The following is an 18,910-nucleotide window of genomic DNA, read 5'->3' as shown; positions in this document are numbered from 1 at the left end:
AATGTGACCAGGAGCACAGAAAATTTAGGGAATTCAGGTGTGGTGCAAGCTATGGAGACATATGCCACCAGTCAGATGGCCGAACACCCCACAGTGGTCTGCTGACCACTCTGCATGCTCAGTATGTTTAGTTCTACCAGTATATCCTGTACATGAGTGAATATGCAGTTTCTCTAATCACACTGAACAACAGCCATCTGAGATCCACCATACAATGGAAATCGCCTCTGTGATGTGGTTCTAGCGAAACGAGATGGGAAAAGAAACATTTCTTCTGCTCTGTTTTGCTGTCTTTGACAGAAAAAAAAAAAAAAAGTCATAGTTAGGAACAAATACTGTGATAAGGTTGAACAATGGCAAGCCCAAAAATTTGTCCAGAGCTTAGAAACTGTAAATTCAGAGCAGTTGTTGATAACAAGCAGAGATCTCAATTAAGACCAAAATCACCAAAATATTTGAAAATCTACAGCAAAAGCTGGAAAAAAAGGTCTTATTACAGCAGACAAAGAGAAACCCTTACAAGTGACCTTCAATACAAATGAAAAAAACGCTCCCACTTCACTCCTGAACTTCTAAGATAGACACTTGGTTTACATACCTTTTCATATTTATTTATTTGTTTGCTTTTTAAACTTGCTTTCACCTACCAGTACCTGACTGACTTTAATTTAGGTTCCGTGAAACAAGAAAACATACACTGAACACCATTAAGATCACACTGACAGATGATCAAGTCTTAAAGACCTGGGTGCGTATGTGTTGGGTCTTGATTTTTTTTTTTTTTTTGAGAGGCTGGTAAGATGTCCATACTCGCACACAAACACAAACAGCAACAGACACACGCAGTACTTGAACAAAGCGTCCTTGCGTTGCTGACGGGGCCTCATTAGAGAATGAGCTCTCAGGACCGGAGACACAAAAGCCTCGCTTTCTTCTCCTTTCCTTCCCCTCTCTTCCTCTGTTCTCTTGGCCTTTTGATGTCAAGGGTACTGAACCTTAGTGCACAGTCCAAAGAAAAAGCTCATCAAGAATACACACTCAGTTTCCTCTTTTTTTTTTTTTTTTTTTAAATCTTGCACTGAGTGTGTGTTTGTGTGTGTTCTGAGAAACGAACACAGAGAGCTACAAGCCCTGATAAGGTGCTGTTGTTCTGCGGTCGCTGGTCAGTTCATCACACAAAGAGCAGTGTTGGGAACTCCAGCACTGCGATTGAGTGATAGAGACATCACAAAGACTACATTTTACTCCCCTTTTCCTCTTGGAGATCAGGGGCTGCCCCATAGAGGCCCGCCCACTGCACACACACACACACACACACAAAAGCAGACACAAAAATACACAAGGACACACACTCAGCTCCAACGCATCTCTAGCTCACACTTCAAATTTCCCTCATACCCGGTGATGCAATAAATAAATACCAGAGGAAGTAAAAGTTACATGAAAGAATGACCCAACAAGTAAAGAAGAACCAAGTTTGATGCTGATTCATTTACACACTTTCATTATCAGTCAGTGGCAAATTATTTTTATAGATTTTTGCTGTATAAAACAAGGTTTCCCTTTCTATCTCAAAGATCCCTTTTCGATAGAAAGGTGATGTTTGAGTTAGTTACTTTAAAAAGTTTCACATCAGGAATAGTTCCTAATCCAAGTTATGTGTTTGGTTTGAAAAAGATAACATTCGCCCATCAGCATAAACACGCTTCCCTATGTTAAACGCGCGGCCAGCGCTGAAACAGGTAAACAAAAAGTGTTTGCGTGTCCGACCTGGGAGAGGAAGGCAACGCAATCTGCAGACCTCTGGTGTGGCATGGAGAAAAAAAAGCTCCTTGAGTTTGGGAAAGAAAAGTACGTAAGTCTAAAGTGAGACGCCCGTTCTGGTTTTACTAGGGAGGAGAGGCAATGTCGCTCATCAGGCAATGATTTAGACAAGTGTTGATTTCCGTCAGTCAGTATTCGCATTCTATCTGAATGATTTTTTTGCAGTTCCTTGCGTTGCTTTTACATTTACAAGGCATTTCTTGATGCCTCGTATGTTTCGTGTAAAGTACCTTGAAATGTGCTTGTTGTTGAAATATGGCATACACATAAACTCGCCTTGCCTATTAGCAGTAAGTAATAAAAGTGATAAAGGAACTTTTGGGGTCTGTTCCAGAAGTAAGAAACCCTCATTTAAAATCACACTGATAATTGTAATAACACATACTAAAATTTAAACAGTATGTTGTGTGATTCACTCTGCATGTCAAATAAAGATGGTAAATTATTTGAACACAATCGAATACTGTTGTTTATTTAATATTTCTGTTTTTATCAGCCTTTAAAGAACACCATTTCCCACAAACCCCAGACTTTTGCAGGCTAAACATAATGAGTTCAAGGGAAGAGGTCGTTCTCACGGCTACGCCAGACGTGCCGGTACAGTGTGTATGTTTCAAACTTAGGTGTTTGTTGAATCCTCTGCACCTGAAAGTCTCTTCCCCCGACAACTGTCTGAAGTCGCAACCGGGGCCTGCGTCCAGCAATTTGTGTAACTCTCTGAAAATGACCAAACAACAAGCATGTCCACTTTACAAAGCAGTTGGCCATCTATGTGGAGGTATGAAAGCATGCAGGATATGGACTTCTCTTTCAATCTATTTTTTTTTAATTCTGGCATTGGTGGATACCACAGATATGGAAGAATCCAGCTGTGATGACGAATTACTCTATTCCTTCAATTACCTACTCTCCCCGCTAGTAAAACTTAATGGAGCTAAAGCTTTTTGTATGCTAACGAATGAAACCGTTTAATTCATAAAGTTATTCGCTAGATACCAGATTGATTCGACTGATCGTGAACTAATGAACATGCAACACACGCAAAGTTGGCATTATAGTTCATGTGCATGGGTTAAATACCCGCCGTTGGTTTGCGCAGTTGTTCTCAGGCCCAAATTTCCATTCAGTTCAGATAACTGGACTGATCAGCGACCATCATATGGGCATGGCACAAGTTCCCCCAAACTGAAGTCATCTGCAGCTTTGCTTTTTTTTTGTTCTCTTTCTTTCCATTTTTACCTTTCCTGCCCACAATATTATCTCTTCTTTACCAACCCTAACCCTTATCTGCTAAAGTTTTAACAAGGCCTTACAATGAACAGACTGCACATTATAATTCACCCCGACCGCTGACATATGCTAATTTTCTTAAATAAAACCAGACTTCAGTCTGTTGTCAGGAGATCAGGGCCGACCATTTTATTTAGATAAAATAGTTTGTAGGCTGGGACACAGAGTCAGTCATCCCACCTTGACTTGCTCCGAGCGTATGACTGCACTTTGCTCTGTGTTCTATTGACCGTCAAAGTTGAAGGTTGTGGTTGTATTCATCTCTCTGCGTTGTGTGGTTGAGCTTCTACAAATGTGATAAAGGGAGAAAGTAACAGCTTCATGTAGTGTCATCTTTGGTTTCCCTTTTTTAATGTTTTTAACCCAGCATCTAGTACACACAGCTCCAGCCCACACTACTGAGCAGTCAACTCATAGTACCGAGGTGCACATACTCAGTTTAAACCATGTATCCACTGCTTGTCAGGCTACTTACCTGTGGGACATGTATTTATAAAGTACAGTGGCATACAACTTTGCTAGTTAACTAAATGTATAAAAAATGATTTTATTTTCTCATCTTTGTAGAAGATGGAGAGCAGCCCTATCAGTTGGAGCAGCACGTGTAAAGCAGGTAAAAACGCTACTGTTTCAAGGGCCACTGTCTTTATTTTTTACATGCTCGTCTTCTACAAGCAACACATGTATTTGTTAGGGTTTCACAAGCGCAGAAATACACATGCGCGGAAAAAACAAGGACTTTTAAAGTGATGTCTGACAGATTCTGAGGACTAGGTTCATTAATCTTCCCAGTCAACAGGTATGTGAATTGAGGTAAGTGCACAGTTTGAGTGGACTACAGCTGCTGTGCTGCTTTAAGGCAGTGCTTTCAAGCTAAGACTACTTTCCGTAGAATGAGAGTTTCGGTGTCAACAAGATAAGAAACAATACAGGACAGGACACGGCTCAGTATTTTGTTATTACTGCACATGGCTTTCTACATAGCTGCCGGAACGTCAGCAACTTGTGGCCTGTTAGTGAGTGGTATGTGCTAAAAGGACTTAGTGGTTAGTAATTCTCCTAGACGTTACAGCAAATCCCTTCTCCAGTGCTACCTGTGTTGTGACATTATCTAAAGAAATGTTAATATAGATTTAGATTTTTAACAGATCTAATGTAAGAGTAGTGTGCATTGTGAGGTGTTTTATGTAGGAAAAGTGAAACAAAAATAGGATACAAATAAATAATGAACTGGTAAAAAAACAAAGAGAAAAAAAAACATGGTGTGAACATCACCAGAGCAACGTGCAGTATTAACTAAATACTGAGCCATTTACTTTTAACAAGTCAAACTTGTCCTGTCGTATTGTTTCCTGTCTTGTAGACATTTCTACTGTGACCATAACTGGATTATCAGCGACATCTTGATGTCGGTAATCTTGAAACGGAGCTTGTGCATTCTCATGCATGTGCACGATACAAACCGAACTGGAACCCACTGGTAATCATTGCTCCATACGTAGTCAACAGCTCCACAGGGTACCTTTGAGTACATTTGAGTTTTATGCCACTTTTTTTTGCTTCCACTACAAAATACTCTATTCCACTACAGTTTTTGACAGCTATAGTTACTGGTTACTTTGCAAATCAACTTTGAACCCAGAACATAAGATCATTTTGTAAAACTGAATTTGTTGCTATGGATGAAACTACTCAGTGGTAGTATACAAGTTTGAAGTTAAATTAATTTGGCTCCATATTGACCAAAAACAGCAATAAAACAAAGGTTAATGCATTACTAATTACAATGCAGTAGTGTAATGTGCACAGCATTTTGTTAATGTGCGACTCTGTATTTTACTTTTGACACTTTTGATTTGGTAAATGTTGTATGTAAGAGTTTTGCATGTAATAGAGTATGTTTAGTATGGTACTGCTACCTTTACTGAGGTCAAGGATCTGAATACATCCTCCACTAATTCCGTCCTCTATGAAAATGTCCCACAGTTAAAAAAAAACAAACAAACAAAAAAAAAAAACAAGATAAAGTTCAACATGTCACTGACAGTTGATCATTTTGCATTCTATTCAGTTTATTAGAGCCAGAAAGTAATTTCAAAGCAGAGTTCTGCTGAGTTCATGCAACTTTATGTCTTGCGCGTATTAACAGTGATCAAAATTAAACAAATATAACATGTCTGCTGTTTCCATCCTGCTCCAATAAGCTTCAGAAGTCTTTCTCTCTCTCTCTCTCTCTCTGTCCACTCTCTCTGTCAAAGGCTCTCTAAATAAGATGTATAAATAGGCTGATGACACAACTGCGCCCTTCACAAAGACACTGAGGAGAGAGAAAAGAGAGGAGAACAGAACTCCGGCTTTAGTCACGGCCCCTTTATTCTTCTGCTTTTCAGAGGCACAGGTTAAAAAGCAGCCATTTTTCTTTTCATGCCTCCCTCCCTCTCATCCCTCTCTCTCTCCCTCTCTCTCTCCCCCTTGCGTTCTCTGAAACAGGTCGTCTATTGTGGCGGCTAGCGAAAGGCTACTGTGGCATTTATCAGAGAGGAGGAGGAGGAGGAGGATGAGGGGGGGGGCGAAGACAAAACACACTCCCAATAAAGCAATAGAACAAGAGAAAGGGAAGAAAGGATGTGTATCAAGGCCACTTTTTTCTCTTCCTTCACAAAGCCCCCCCCCCACCCCCCCCCACCCCGTCCACCCCCTGCTCCTTCAGGCTAGCTCAGACAAAAGAGGCCCGACTCTCACAATGTGCTCTCTCCTTTAGCCTGGCACACTTTATATCCTCACTCCATTCACTGCTGCTTCTGGAGAGCACCCACGTGTGCACAATGTATGTGTGTGTGTGCGTGTCTGCGTTTTTATGGAGTTTGTAATGGCCGTGGTGGTCGGGGTCTATGTTTGCTGAGGGTCTCATAGACCAAGGGGCCAGGGCGCTGAGGTGTTACTATGGAAACGCCTTTGAGCAGTAAGGAACACAACAGGTGATTCTGCTGAGGGCCTGTTCGTCTCAGCATTGAGAAACTGCAGGAGGTCTTTGTTGTTTGTGTGTGCGCGCGTATGCGTGTGTACATGTGTTTCAAAGGATAGCTGCTTATGCTACAAACAACTTAGTGCCATAGGTCTTAACCAGCTCCAATAAGCTGGAGATCATGTTTGAAGTTTCTGGCCGACTGCCGTAATGACACGTTGCCTGGCTTCGAACACAGGCCCGGCCCTGGACCTGACTACACAACTGATACATCCGCAGAGTGTCTGAAAAGAGGAAAACACAGGAGGAACACTGGTGGGGGGAAAATTTAACTCAAGATATGCTCCATCAACCCTTATGTGACGGCATATAGAGAAAGCCATTCGAACAGCAATGGGGGCGCCAGTAATTATCAAAGGAAAAAGTGAAAATATATATGTCGAGTTGCCATTACCAATGTTTTTATGACGACGTATCAAATGAAAATGTGAAAACTGTGTGACAATAAGAAAAGGGTCGCCCGTAGTGATGAACCTACAGAGAACTATTACCCAAATCTGCTGCTCCCCTCAGCTCTACAGTGAGTTTATAGTGAGTTTTAGCTCATTGTTCAGCTGTCCGGCCCACTACTTTCATGTTCTGGTTCACTCTCACAGCCCTCAGAGTGTTTTTTTTTCGGCCACAGCAGGCAGCTGTTTTCAGCAAACAAGCTGTAAAACCCCTCTGTCCTCTACCTTCTCAGCACCATACAGCAGGCAGACACGGTTAGAGACTAGCTGCGGAACATAGTGGAGCATTTAGCAGCTATAGAGCCGGATCCCCAAATTCAATGACAAATTAAACAAATTAAAATGCGTTGTCTGTATCGTCTACGACACACATAGGCGTTTTCTGATCCGACACCCCTACCTGAAGGATGACATTGTTTCTCTGCACCTTCCAAAAAAAAAGTTTTATGATGCTTTGGTTAAGGTTTGACTAGATTTGGGCACCAAAAATGACTTGGTTAGGTTTAAGTGAAAATCGTGGTTTGAGTTGAAATAAATATTTAGTTAAGGTTAGGGGAGCGTTGTCATCATGGTTACAATAATAACCCTCATGGTCAAGGTTTAAAAATGTTGACTGTCTGTAGGAAACAGGAAATAAACAGCGGACTTCCATGTTAAAGCCCAATGTTTTGTTGAGCCATCCATCTGTAACTACGTCACCTGACAAATTTTTCTTTGCTCCCGTCACAACTGCTATGGCGGCAAGAGAGCTTTGTGACTTGAAACTTAATTTGTGTCGTTCTGGGGCACTGTCTGGAAAAACTGAAGCTGTCGTTTTCTTTGGAGACGGCTCCAGAGGTGAGAAAAAAAAAGTTTCCCTTACCCACCATTTTGAACCCGTGCGGAAACACTTTCCTCGATGCTACAAAAGCAAAGATTTTTTTAAAGACAACAAAGGAAGAAAAGCCCAGGTAGAAAACTGTATTTACTCTTGTCTCTATCCTTCGGGTGAGCGGGAACAGCTAAACGTTAAAGCACTTGAGAAGACCCGGCTGATAAAACAGAGAGGATTAACTATTTTCTTGTGTCTGTTTGCCTGCAAGCAAACTGTCAAAGGATCAGGCTGGTGATTTTCTATATTTGCTTTCTTGCGAACAAATTACATAAAAAGACCAAAACCAACAATGATTGATCCAGCTAACAAGTACTGTGTGACATATCTTCCTCCTTTGTGCCATAGAGCTCCATTGTTGTCCAAAAACTATTAAAAACGCATCGGGGAGCCACACTGTTGCACCGGGTGACATGTTCTTTTATCACCACGAACATATATAATGTAGTTTATTTCAACTTAATCCAACACACACCGTCCTGCTACCGCAAATACTTGCTAGAGCAGCGAATGTCGATTAAACCAATGCTGAAATTAGTCTCCACAAATGCTCTTTGAGTAATGTTTGCTGAAAGTAACAGAAGCTACAGTGACCAGCCGTTTTGGAAAATTAATTTGTTTGAGCTGTTTTTGAAGCAGTTTTAAATTTTCATCTTCATTTACCAACCTCTTACTTTTACATTTCAGTGCCTTTCTGGTCAAATACTACTTGACTCCTGGAAAACTAAAGATAGTTTTATAAATTGTGGAGCAAGTTCATGTTTCTTTACAGCAGGCGTCTTTGCTTTTGGAGGTGAAAGGCTGATAAAGTGGTTAAGTGCCACGCGCTGAAATTTATCTGGGTGGTTTCTCCCTCAATTGTGTTACACTTCAATTAATGATAAAACACATGACAAAGAATTTAAACATGGAAAGAAATCCTTATCTGCCTGCAGAGGAACAGCATCGAGCTGTCTAAGAAAAGCAAATAGAGGAAGTATAATAACAAAAGTTTAGGGTTTGTAACTGACATTGTGTAGCATGACAGTGTATGTGCTCATACAGCCCTAATCTATCACTTGGGCTTTGTTTTTTTTCTTCTTTTTTGACTTTGTAAAATATAGCATTCTTTACATCATGCATTTCCTGCCCATCTCCCTAGTGACAGATCACTCATTATTTACATCTAGGTGTTGAGAACGGTTGGGGATAAATGACAGGGACAGAGATAACTTATCTCACTACGCAGGATGTGAAAGTGAGCATGAGATTTTAAAGAAGTTATCATGTTCAGATGAAGATAAAATGCTAAAACGCTGCAGTTATATCCTCTGAGATCAGTCGGAAATGTTTTACTTTACTCAAAGAATCACATGTCACTGCATAAGACATAGTTAGACACCGTTTTTTTTGTTTTACTTCAATGAATACAGTCCTGTTTGAAATTATTGGCACCCCTGAATTTCAAGTAAAGGAATTTAGAATATCTTCAGAAATAAATGCAAATGAACCCATTTTCCATAATCAAAATATTTCAATAAAATGTCCAAGGTTACTGAACAAAAGAAAATTAAAAAAAAGAAAGAAAACTCTCATAATAGCGAAAAAATACAAAACACAAAATGTACCCCAGACACATTTATTGGCACCCTTCATTAATATTTGCTTGCAGAACCTTTGTCAACAATGGCAGCCTCTAAACGTTTTCTGTAGCCAACTAGAAACTTCTTGAACCTGTCTGCTGGTAGTTTCCGCCACTTTTCCTTTGCTATGCATTCAAGGTCTTTTAAGTTCACAGGAGTCCTTCTTGCGATGGCAGACTTCAGCTCTCTCCAAAGGTTTTCAGCGGGAACTAGATCAGCCTCATTCCTGTACAGGTTAAAACAGTCCATCTTTTGCTTTTCAGCCACTCTTTTGTGCGGCTGGATGTGTGCTTTGGGTCGTTATCCTGCTGAAAGACCCAAGACCTTCGCCTCAAACCGAGTTTTCAGACACTAGGTAACACATATCTCTCTAAAATGCCTTGGTGATCTTCTGATTTCATCATTCCTTTGATACATTCAATGCCTCCAGTACCAGAGGCAGCAAAGCAGCCCAACGGCATGATAGAACCATGTTTTACTGTAGGTAGGGTGATCTTTTCCTTTTGGGCTTCATTTCTTTGCGTGTAAACACACTGATGCACTGATTTGCCAAAGAGCTCTACCTTGGTTTCATCTGTCCAGAGAACATTATCCCAGAAAGACTGTGGCTTGTCTATGAAAGGTTTTGCAAACATTAGTCTTTCCTTTTGTCCCTATCTTTCAATAGTGGTGTCCTCCTTGGCCTTCGCCCGTGGAGCCCTACTTGGTTTATTGAGTGGTGTATGGTGCGGTCTGAAACCGCCACTCCAGATTGCTCCAGGTCAGCCTGACGCTCTTAAAATGTCTTGTGTGGTGTTTTTTCCACAATCCGCATCAACCTTCGCAGACTTCTCTCAATGAGTTTCTTCTTAGCACCACACCCTGGAAGCGTCTTAACAGTTTTATGACTGTGAAACTACTTGATAGGATTTCAAACAGTTGAAACGACACAGTTTCAAGATCTTTGGCAACTGCATTAAAGCCTTCGGAATTATTACATTTTTTGATAACAGCATTTCTGATGCTCTCGGGCAGCTCTCTTGTCTCTGCCATTATGAAAAAATAAACTGGAAACAATAAACCCCTTTTTATGCAGTCAAACCATCATTCATTGGTTAATTCAGGTCATTCAGTGAACACTGACAGTCAAGCACGGGTGAGTTTTATTTGTTTGAGGAACTAATTCAAATTTATCAAAACGTGCCAATAATAGTGTCGAGCGTACATTTTATGTCTGTATTTTTCATTTCACTATATGAAAACATTTTCTTGGTGTTTTTCAACAACTTTCACAATTTATTAAATATTCTGATTATACCAAATTGGTTCATTTGTATGTATTCATCAATATATTCTAAATTCAGGGATGCCAATAACTTCAAGCAGGATTGTACTAAAAAAGTATCAAACACTTAAAGGCACCGTTAATGATAAATCATAGTCATATTATAGTTCACAGAAGTATTACACACACCAAAAATGTTAAAGTCAAGCAGGAAACCAACTTATACAAAGTTTGCACATAATGGCATACTGTTGCTTTAGATTTCACAGATCTTGAAATGAAATGCAAATCATGCCACTGTACTGCTCTGACGCAAATGACCACACACACACACGTGCACACACAAACACATGCACACATAACAAACAGGTGTAGAGCATATTTTTTTTTAAAAATTAAAATAAAAAAATAAAAAAAATCTACTTAAGGTCTCATATGACAACAGAGCAGCATTGTTGAGCCTGATGGAAAGTCATGTAAATGGACTGGTATGTTTTTATTTGTGCACACAGAGCTCATCTATCAATAGGGTGTTTGTGAATACTTCCAATTGGCACACAAATAAACAAATCAGCAGGAAAGGGGATAGCAACAAGCTGATTATACCTTCATCCTCAGTCTTGGTGAACATGAAAACATCTGTTTGTTCGCACTTCTCTGATGGCAATGGGAATCTGTGGGTTACTGCTGAAAAAGTAGTAAAAGGAGCTGAATCATACTAAAAGGCAAACAGAACCTTTTTGTCGTTGTGGTAGTGTGAAATGTTAAACTATCGGTAAGTTTGACAAATTTATATATTAATTCAACTTATTTATGTCATAATCATCTCTTAATTACGTCTAATACAATCACTTTTTTCATTGAAGCTCTACATTTATAATGATCGACACAAAATTCTCAACATCATTTTCAACTCATGACATTTTTATTCTTTTCTCTCTCTATAGGCTCTCTAAATTAAGAGGCAGGTTTTACAGAATTTAGTTGTTGCTTATAAACTTGCTTATTCATGTCCTGTGTGCCAAACAATACTGGGCTATTTTATGATAAGCGTTATGGGAACAGTGAGACAAAAAGAAACCTGTAGTTATGGCCCTTTCTCAAAGATCAGAACTTAAAACACGCCACGTACTTCCCAACAAAAGCTTCCCTCTCAACTCTGTATTCAATGAAACACACCTTAGTCCTGTAGGAGCTTGTATTCTGACATTGCGTGCCGTAGGAACCCAAGTGTATTCAACACTGGCGTGCTCACATGTAGGGAAAGTTCAGAAAATTCAAATGCCGTGGGGTTTTTTTATTTTTTTTATTTTAGGGATTAAAAACTGTTCACAAGTGGCACGAGAAATACAGAGCGGCGTTCAAAGATGCTTCCTCTCTTTCTTCGTCAAAACTGATTTACGGCTGTTGATAAATAGCCAGCCACAGCTGAGAGCGCGGGCTTACTCCTGCATTATTAACACGTTATTATGAGCTTATAACCGCATTCACGGACGAGTGAGTGCACATTCAAAGCACAGCTGGCAGAAAGTAAATGCACTATGCATGTGCAGGACAGAATGAGAATTCTTTTAAAAACCCTTGTTTAATCTTCAGCTTTATTGAATAGAAACCTAAACATGTGGATATCGCATTACTGCTCTCAGACACACAAATTATCAGATGCCTTAACAGTGCATCTGCCTCAGAAGTAAACACATGAAAAGCTCGTGAGCAGAGAAGCAAACAAATGGTTTGTTAAAGAAGTGTTTGCTGCATGTAAAGCAGGGATCTTACCTTGAATGTGTGTGTAGATGCTTATAGGGTTGTGTGTGTGCGGCCGCTGTTGTCTCTAGGTGTCTCTGAAAGTGGCTCATCACCAGTACAAGACTTGCACTTTATCACCCGCCCAGTGTGAGCCACTGAGTGTCCTTTGTTTGTGTTTGTGTGTGTGTGTGTGTGTGTGTGTGTGTGTGCGTGTGTGTGTGTGCGTGTGTGTGTCTGAGTGTGTGTGTGTGCATGTATAAGTGTGTGTTTCCTATGAACTCCCTACAGTCATCCTTTTTTGCTTCCTCTACCAAGGCAACAAGTAGAAAGGGTCTTTAAAAAGTCCCAAGAAGACTGATAAGAGGAGATGTTAAGATGAAGCAACAGGAATCAAAGAACACTTTGTGCTTCCTTCAGTAACAGAAGGACTCTTGAACTGCTTCCCCTGACACATTTAACATCTCCGCTTATAATTACTGCTCTTTCTCACCCCATTTGCCTCAAAAGATTTAAAAAAAAAAAAAAAAAACTGAAGATGAGATGTGTCTTGACACTTTAAGGATGACCAAGAATTTCTCACCTCAGCCATTCTTTTAAAAATAGCACCATTTTCTCAGCACTTACAGTAAATGTACTGGATTTTTTCCTTGTGTTACTGATGTAAAGAATCATTGAAGACTACATGTTCATGGATCATAATGGCTTAACATGAGGAGAACAGGCTGTTACATAAAGCAGAAGAGGGTATTGTGAGGCATAGAAACCGATTGTGATATGGCGCTCTTGAATAATAACTTGAATAATCCTATTTTATCCACTTTTTAAGGCACAGAAAGAAAAGCAGCATCTTAACAGCCTATCGGGCCTGAATAGAAACATGGATTTACAGTGAATAAACTCACAGCTGACACAAGTAAGTACCCCCTCAACAGCATCTCTAAGCAATAGACCTTCATCGCTTTAAAATACAGCTGCAACTGCCAGTTACTTTCTTGATTTCTTCACGGCTTTGTCAGTAAAGTAAAGAGTAAAGAGCCCAAGGTGACATCTTCCGGATTCTTGTTTGATCTGACCAACAGTCCAAAATGCAAAGATATTCAGTTTACCATCGTATAAGACAAAGAAAAGCAGAAAATCCTCTCATTTGCAAAGCTGGAACTAGAGACTTTTTGACATTTTTGTTCGAAAAACGCTGACAACTGATTATCAAAGATTTAGGTTGCAGATTAATTTTCTGCACATTGAGTAATCAACTAATCACAATAATGGTCAGACTGCTGGTCTGCAGACAAAGATGTTTTTTGTTTCTTTAGTTAGCAGCACACTGTCTCCTCAAGAGGACTTTTTTCTATTTTCTGTGTTTTTTTTCCCCAATTTTGGGCTTACAGAAAAAATAAAGTGTAAAATGTCAAAGTCACATCACCTGTATTCAAGTTTAACAAAAAGCAGCAGATTTCAAGAACTGAAAAACATGTTACATGACTGTATAGCAGAAGAAAGCTGAGTACAGATCTCGGGGAGGTTCACACCAAAACTGTCGGTCCTAATTTACCCACTTTATCCAGAGCCTGCCTTCTCAGTGTTCTACAGATGTCTGTAGGGACGGAGATGGGCAAGAGAGCTTGGAACAATGTGCAGAAGAACTTGAAATTGTGAGAGACTACTTTTGGTCAATTTTAATCAATTTTAAAGGATCTATAAAGATAGCATTTCAAGATCTTTGCATATGCATTTGCATGTAACTTATTGATATACATATACTTATTGTATATACCGGACATTATTCATGCTCTTTTGTAGCATCTGACAGTCTCTCAGTCTGTATTATATCTAATGTGTAACAATATTCCTATGCTGCCCTTTTAGCTTGGTGTCTCTTAAAACAGAGATATTAATCTCAATGAGACTTTTTATACAGTTAAATAAAGGAAAATGAGAATGGATTTACATCTCAATTAGGGCAGGGAAAAAGGTTGAAATCATTATCACATTATGTTTCAATTTTTCATAGAAAATTATAGTACACCACAATTTTCCACTTGTATACAAAATCAATTATATAATAATTATGGCTGCAATTAACAGTTATTTTCATTATGAATAATTTGTCAATTATTTTTGCTTAAAAATGTGAAAAGAATAGTAAAAACTATCCAGCAAATCCTCACATTGGATAAAACGAGACAAGCAATCTTTTGGAATGTTTGCAATTACTGATGGATTGATTATCAGAATTGATCATCAATTCTGATATCAACTATGAACTGTTCAATTAACCGCTCAGCTCTAAAAATAATTAAACTGATATTCAAAGCAATGAACTGTGTTCCACTGTAATGTGGCCATGAGACCAAACTGTTCATGCGTCAACAAAAACTTCAACAACTCATTTAGTCCATTTTTAAATTACCACTTAGTCAAAGACAATAAACTGGTCGATAAAAATCTGCAGAACAATAACATGATATGATCGTGATATCACAATATGCTTCAGCTGATAAACGAATGATTCTGATTTACTCCCCAGGCCTACAGTCAATGATGCAAACTGGCGATGCTGACCAGTCTGAAGTCTGAGTCTGTGAGACGCAACACGCGGATAAAACTGTCGACTGTCACTGACACAGAGTGTTTATCAGTCAGTCAACCCGCTGTGTGTTTTCACGTTCACAGTTCCAATGCAGCACGAAGGTTTTATTTAAAGAGATCACAAGGCTTCCCCGAACCCAGCATTGTTCTGTGTGATTGGCTTGGCCTCACACTGCGCTACAGGAGAGGCTGAGGAGCATTCACGCACACAGACACAGACACAGACACAGAAACACACACCCACACACACACCATTATTCTCCATTGTGGTGTTTCTCTGTGGAGTCCTAGTTCAATAGGATTCAGAGAACAATGTCCAGAGGATATAGGAGGTCAGGAGGAGAGAGGGGAAAAAACCTGTGTCTGCTCTGCTGCCCTTATGGAGATGTCGGATGTGTAGGAAATAGTGCACACGCACGTATATGCACACTCACACACACACATTCTCACTTCCACACAGACAGACAAAAAAAAAACAATGTAATGCAACAATTTCAAAAGCCTAATTCAAGTTCGAAATACATGATACAAATAATGCACAAGAAGGTGTCCTGATATACAAAAATAAAAAGTAAGGTGGAGTCCATTATTTTCTATATTTCAGCACTGCAGCATGTATAATAGCAACTATAACATGGCTTGCATTAGGGAAAAAGGGAAAAGGAAATAAAAGAGGCTGAGCAAAAAATTGTCATCCATTTCTGAGCATTTTTTCTGTTTTTTGTAAATCCATGGTGGGGTTGGTTTGTTATAGTCCCAGTTTGTGCCTCTCATGTATTACCATTACAGTCCAGTAACAAAGCTAAGAGTCTGATTTTGCTTTTGTGCAATTCTAACAAAGCAACTTCCCTACGGAGATCAATAAGGTTTTCCTGACTGTGATTCCGAAAAAAAATACCTGCCAATCTTTGAAAAACCCAGAAGGTCGTATAATAACACTGACTGGTATTTCCAGGGACAAAAACACTACATTTGTTGCATGTAAAACAGTTGTACATGTTGAGCAAGGAGATACATCATTTCTGACTACCGTCTTGGTTTAGGAAAAAGACACATAACTAAGGAAACATATTAAAAATCTTTTTTATAGTACAGCTGATGCTGAGAAGTTTAGTAAATATTGTTAAATGACCTTCTGTGTTTTATTATGTTTTTATATTTTTATGAAAATATGATGCTTAACACTCTGACTTGAATGTAATGGTAATATTGAAGGCACAAGCTAGGGCTATAATAAACTAACCCAAGCATGGGTTTACAATAAACTTTAAAAATTAGGTGACAATTCTTTGCAGAGCCCAATTTCTTCCCCTCAATTCCCGCTTTTTCCTAAACAGCTGTGTTATAATCCCTATAATGCACTCCACAGTGTTCCAAATATAGAAAATAATGTACTCCACCTTACCTGTTATTTTTGCTGGAGTTTAATAAAACTTCATTATGATTTAAAACAGTGGATAAACAGTTGACTAGTCTGAGGTGTTCCGATATACAATTTTAACAGATATCTGCCACCCAATCATAAATTAGTATCTCCTATGGTTATGATGTATGACATGATAGCACTCAACCCGACTGACAGAAAGAGAGAGACAGAGTGAGCACCCATGTCACCTTTCCTACATGAACCCATTCACCTGGAAAGACAAAGACCCAAAAGAGAGAAAGGGTGAGGAGGAGGGGGGCAGAGGTGAAAGGTGAAATGCCAAAGCACTCAAGATTATCCTCTATGTGTGTGTGTGTGTGTGTGTGTGTGTGTGTGTGTGTATGTGTGTGCATGTGTGTGCGCGTCGGAGAGAGGAGGACAGGTATACACAATACACTACAGTGGTGTTGGAAGACAGACTCTTTACATCTGCACTACCCTATCCTGTTCACCACTGTGGAGAGTTGTTGCTGCATATAGAGATGCAGCGTTACAGTCCTTATAGTAAGCCCAAAGAAAGAAAAGAAAAGAAAAGAATACAAAACAAAACAAAACAAAACAAAACAAAACAAAACAAAACCAAACAAAAGAGAAGAAAAGGAGTGGTGGCAGCAGTAGGGAGTGTGAAGATGGGAGCGAAGAGCGTACGAGGAAAGAAAGGAAACTGACGGAAAGAAAGGTCAGAGACTCCCCACTGACGGACAGCTTTGTATTCAGCCAGCCACTGTAAAGACAAGCACACAAACACACACACAGACACACTCGCACAAATCTACAACTTCACTGCTCAGTATGACCTCCGCCGTGGTAGAATACCCACAAAGCTTTACATACTTTGTACTTTGCACTGAGGCTGAGACAGAGACTGTCAGCTCTGAGCTGGCCCCAGGCCTGCTGTCTGTCCATCCACAACCAGAGTTCACACTGAGGGTATCGTCAACTGTATCACACCAAGACAGCCCCACTGTTGATTCACATTAGACACACACAGACACTTATTTCTGCCTTTTCACACGCTGGGGCCCCCCTGAATGCTCTTAAAGGACCTTTGGGTGGGACCTTAGACACCACGAACCTACAATACTCCCAAGCTTTGTGTACTACATCAAGTAAAAGACTAATCCTGTACAGCCAGTGTCACTTTTTTACCCTCGGATTTATCTAAACTACAGTCCTAGATAAATGACACCTGACCAGATGTTAAGTGCTTCCTTGATTTTTTTTTTTTTTTTTAATATGACCACTAGGACAACTTCACCTCATTCTGGAGCTGTTTACACCTGTGCCTGTTCTCAGTGAACCTGCTGATATCTGCTCATTTGCATCCGCCAACAGAATTGACATCCCCATCATCATCCTCATCATCATCATTATGTCCCCCCACTTGCTAACTGTGTAAGCTGCCTGCCGTGCCGTGCTGTCAGCCTCTCACCTCGGCACATTCAGAGGAAAGAAATAAAGACTTCACAAGAGGGACGTGAAAGTTGCCGGTGGAGGACAGTGGACAGAAGCTGGGTCGAGTCAGAATAAAGTGGATCCTTTGCTAGGATCATGACCATGAGGGGAAGCAAACATCGAAGGTTTTGCAAGTTTGAAATTCATGGAAGATGCGGAATTTGAAAAACAATGCCCTCCTTTAAGCTGACAGTTTGGTCACATTCACTAATGCCACAGGTCCACGCCTGACATTTGAGAAAGTTTTGGAAGTTTTCGGAGCTAATGTTCCACGACACAAAGACTCCCAGTGAGGTCTAATTGGTGCAGAGGTTCCTAACACCTGAAGGATTCGCTCATGCCAGAGCTTCGCTTTTTACATGAAGTGCATTTCAAGCCTGATAACACTGAAATGTAATCAAGTCTCCACTCACCAGTCCCCGTGCGCCCTGAGCTCTCCGCGAGTGAAAGGGAAAAAAAGGGGGGGAAAAAAAAAAAAAAAAATGCCGTCCTCCCCCTCTTTCTCTCCCGCTTTAATTGCTCACCGCATGCAAAGCACGGTGGTTTGGAATAGAGGCTGCTCGGTACTTGCGCGCACTTCTCCGCTCCCGGTCCTTCAGAGTGGGGAGAGCCGCTTGGTAGTCGTGGATTTGGTGGAGATGACGGCGGGGAGTGCAGAGAGAGAGAGAGAGAGAGAGAGAGAGAGGTGGAATACTGCTGCCGTGCGTAAATGTTTTGGAGACAGAGAGCGGAACTCCGCTCTCACTTACTCACTCCCGGTGACTTTCTGTCTACTGGTCTGGGTTTCCAGCAGTCGCCGTCCGCAGCTCCCTGCCGCTCACCTCCCACTTAAAGGGAGAGGGACTGATTTCCAGGTGGTGGCGGTGGGGCCGGAGACAGAGAGAGAGAGAGAGAGAGAGAGAGAATAAAAACCAAAACAAAGAGTGAGAACCAAAACAAAGAGTGAGAGGCAGGGGAGGGAGAGTCGACAATCTGTCACTTGCTCCGTCGTCATATTCACACACAAACTGACCAGTCTACCCATGACTCCTGATGGGTTAGTTCCCATAAGTTGACAGTCTCTTCTCTTCCATTGTGAAATTCAAAAAGTGCTACAGTCACAAGTTCCCAAGGTGAAGCCTTCAAATCTCCAAGGGACTGTACAAAAATTCCTAGGGGGGGGGGGGGTGTTCGTAAGGAAGGCATTGTAACAATACAGTCATTGAACGTTATCTTCAGCAGAGAGCATTTAGTATGGTTTGTTTTTGTTTTCACTAACCTACGCTCTCGCTTCTTTGTTCTGCATCATGACAGCAGAGTTGAGGTGAAGTTAAAGGTGTCATACAGAATAAAACCTGCGGTGCGGAACT

At 40.4% G+C, this 18,910-nt stretch overlaps 1 protein-coding gene across 4 annotated transcripts in view; it reads right to left on the bottom strand.

The window, feature by feature from the left end:
* The window catches only part of LOC120807231 (transcription factor SOX-13-like), a 51,302-nt gene extending 32,988 nt beyond the window's left edge, over positions 1–18,314 (bottom strand). For 2 of the 4 annotated variants that reach the window (XM_040158995.1, XM_040158997.1), the window contains exon 1: positions 12,122–12,201. In XM_040158995.1, the coding sequence (XP_040014929.1) occupies positions 12,122–12,201 (80 nt within the window). Of the gene's footprint in view, positions 1–12,121; positions 12,202–17,974 lie in introns of those variants that run through there. The other 2 variants (XM_040158999.1, XM_040158998.1) reach the window with 2 other exon arrangements.
* Between the last annotated feature and the right edge of the window lie 596 nt (positions 18,315–18,910).

The sequence above is a fragment of the Xiphias gladius genome, chromosome 21 (assembly GCF_016859285.1).
Source record: "Xiphias gladius isolate SHS-SW01 ecotype Sanya breed wild chromosome 21, ASM1685928v1, whole genome shotgun sequence".
In the NCBI taxonomy this organism is placed as follows: Eukaryota; Metazoa; Chordata; class Actinopteri; order Istiophoriformes; family Xiphiidae; genus Xiphias; species Xiphias gladius.
The sequence above is the reverse complement of the archived record's forward strand: the minus strand, read 5'-3'. Positions and strand labels throughout refer to the sequence as shown.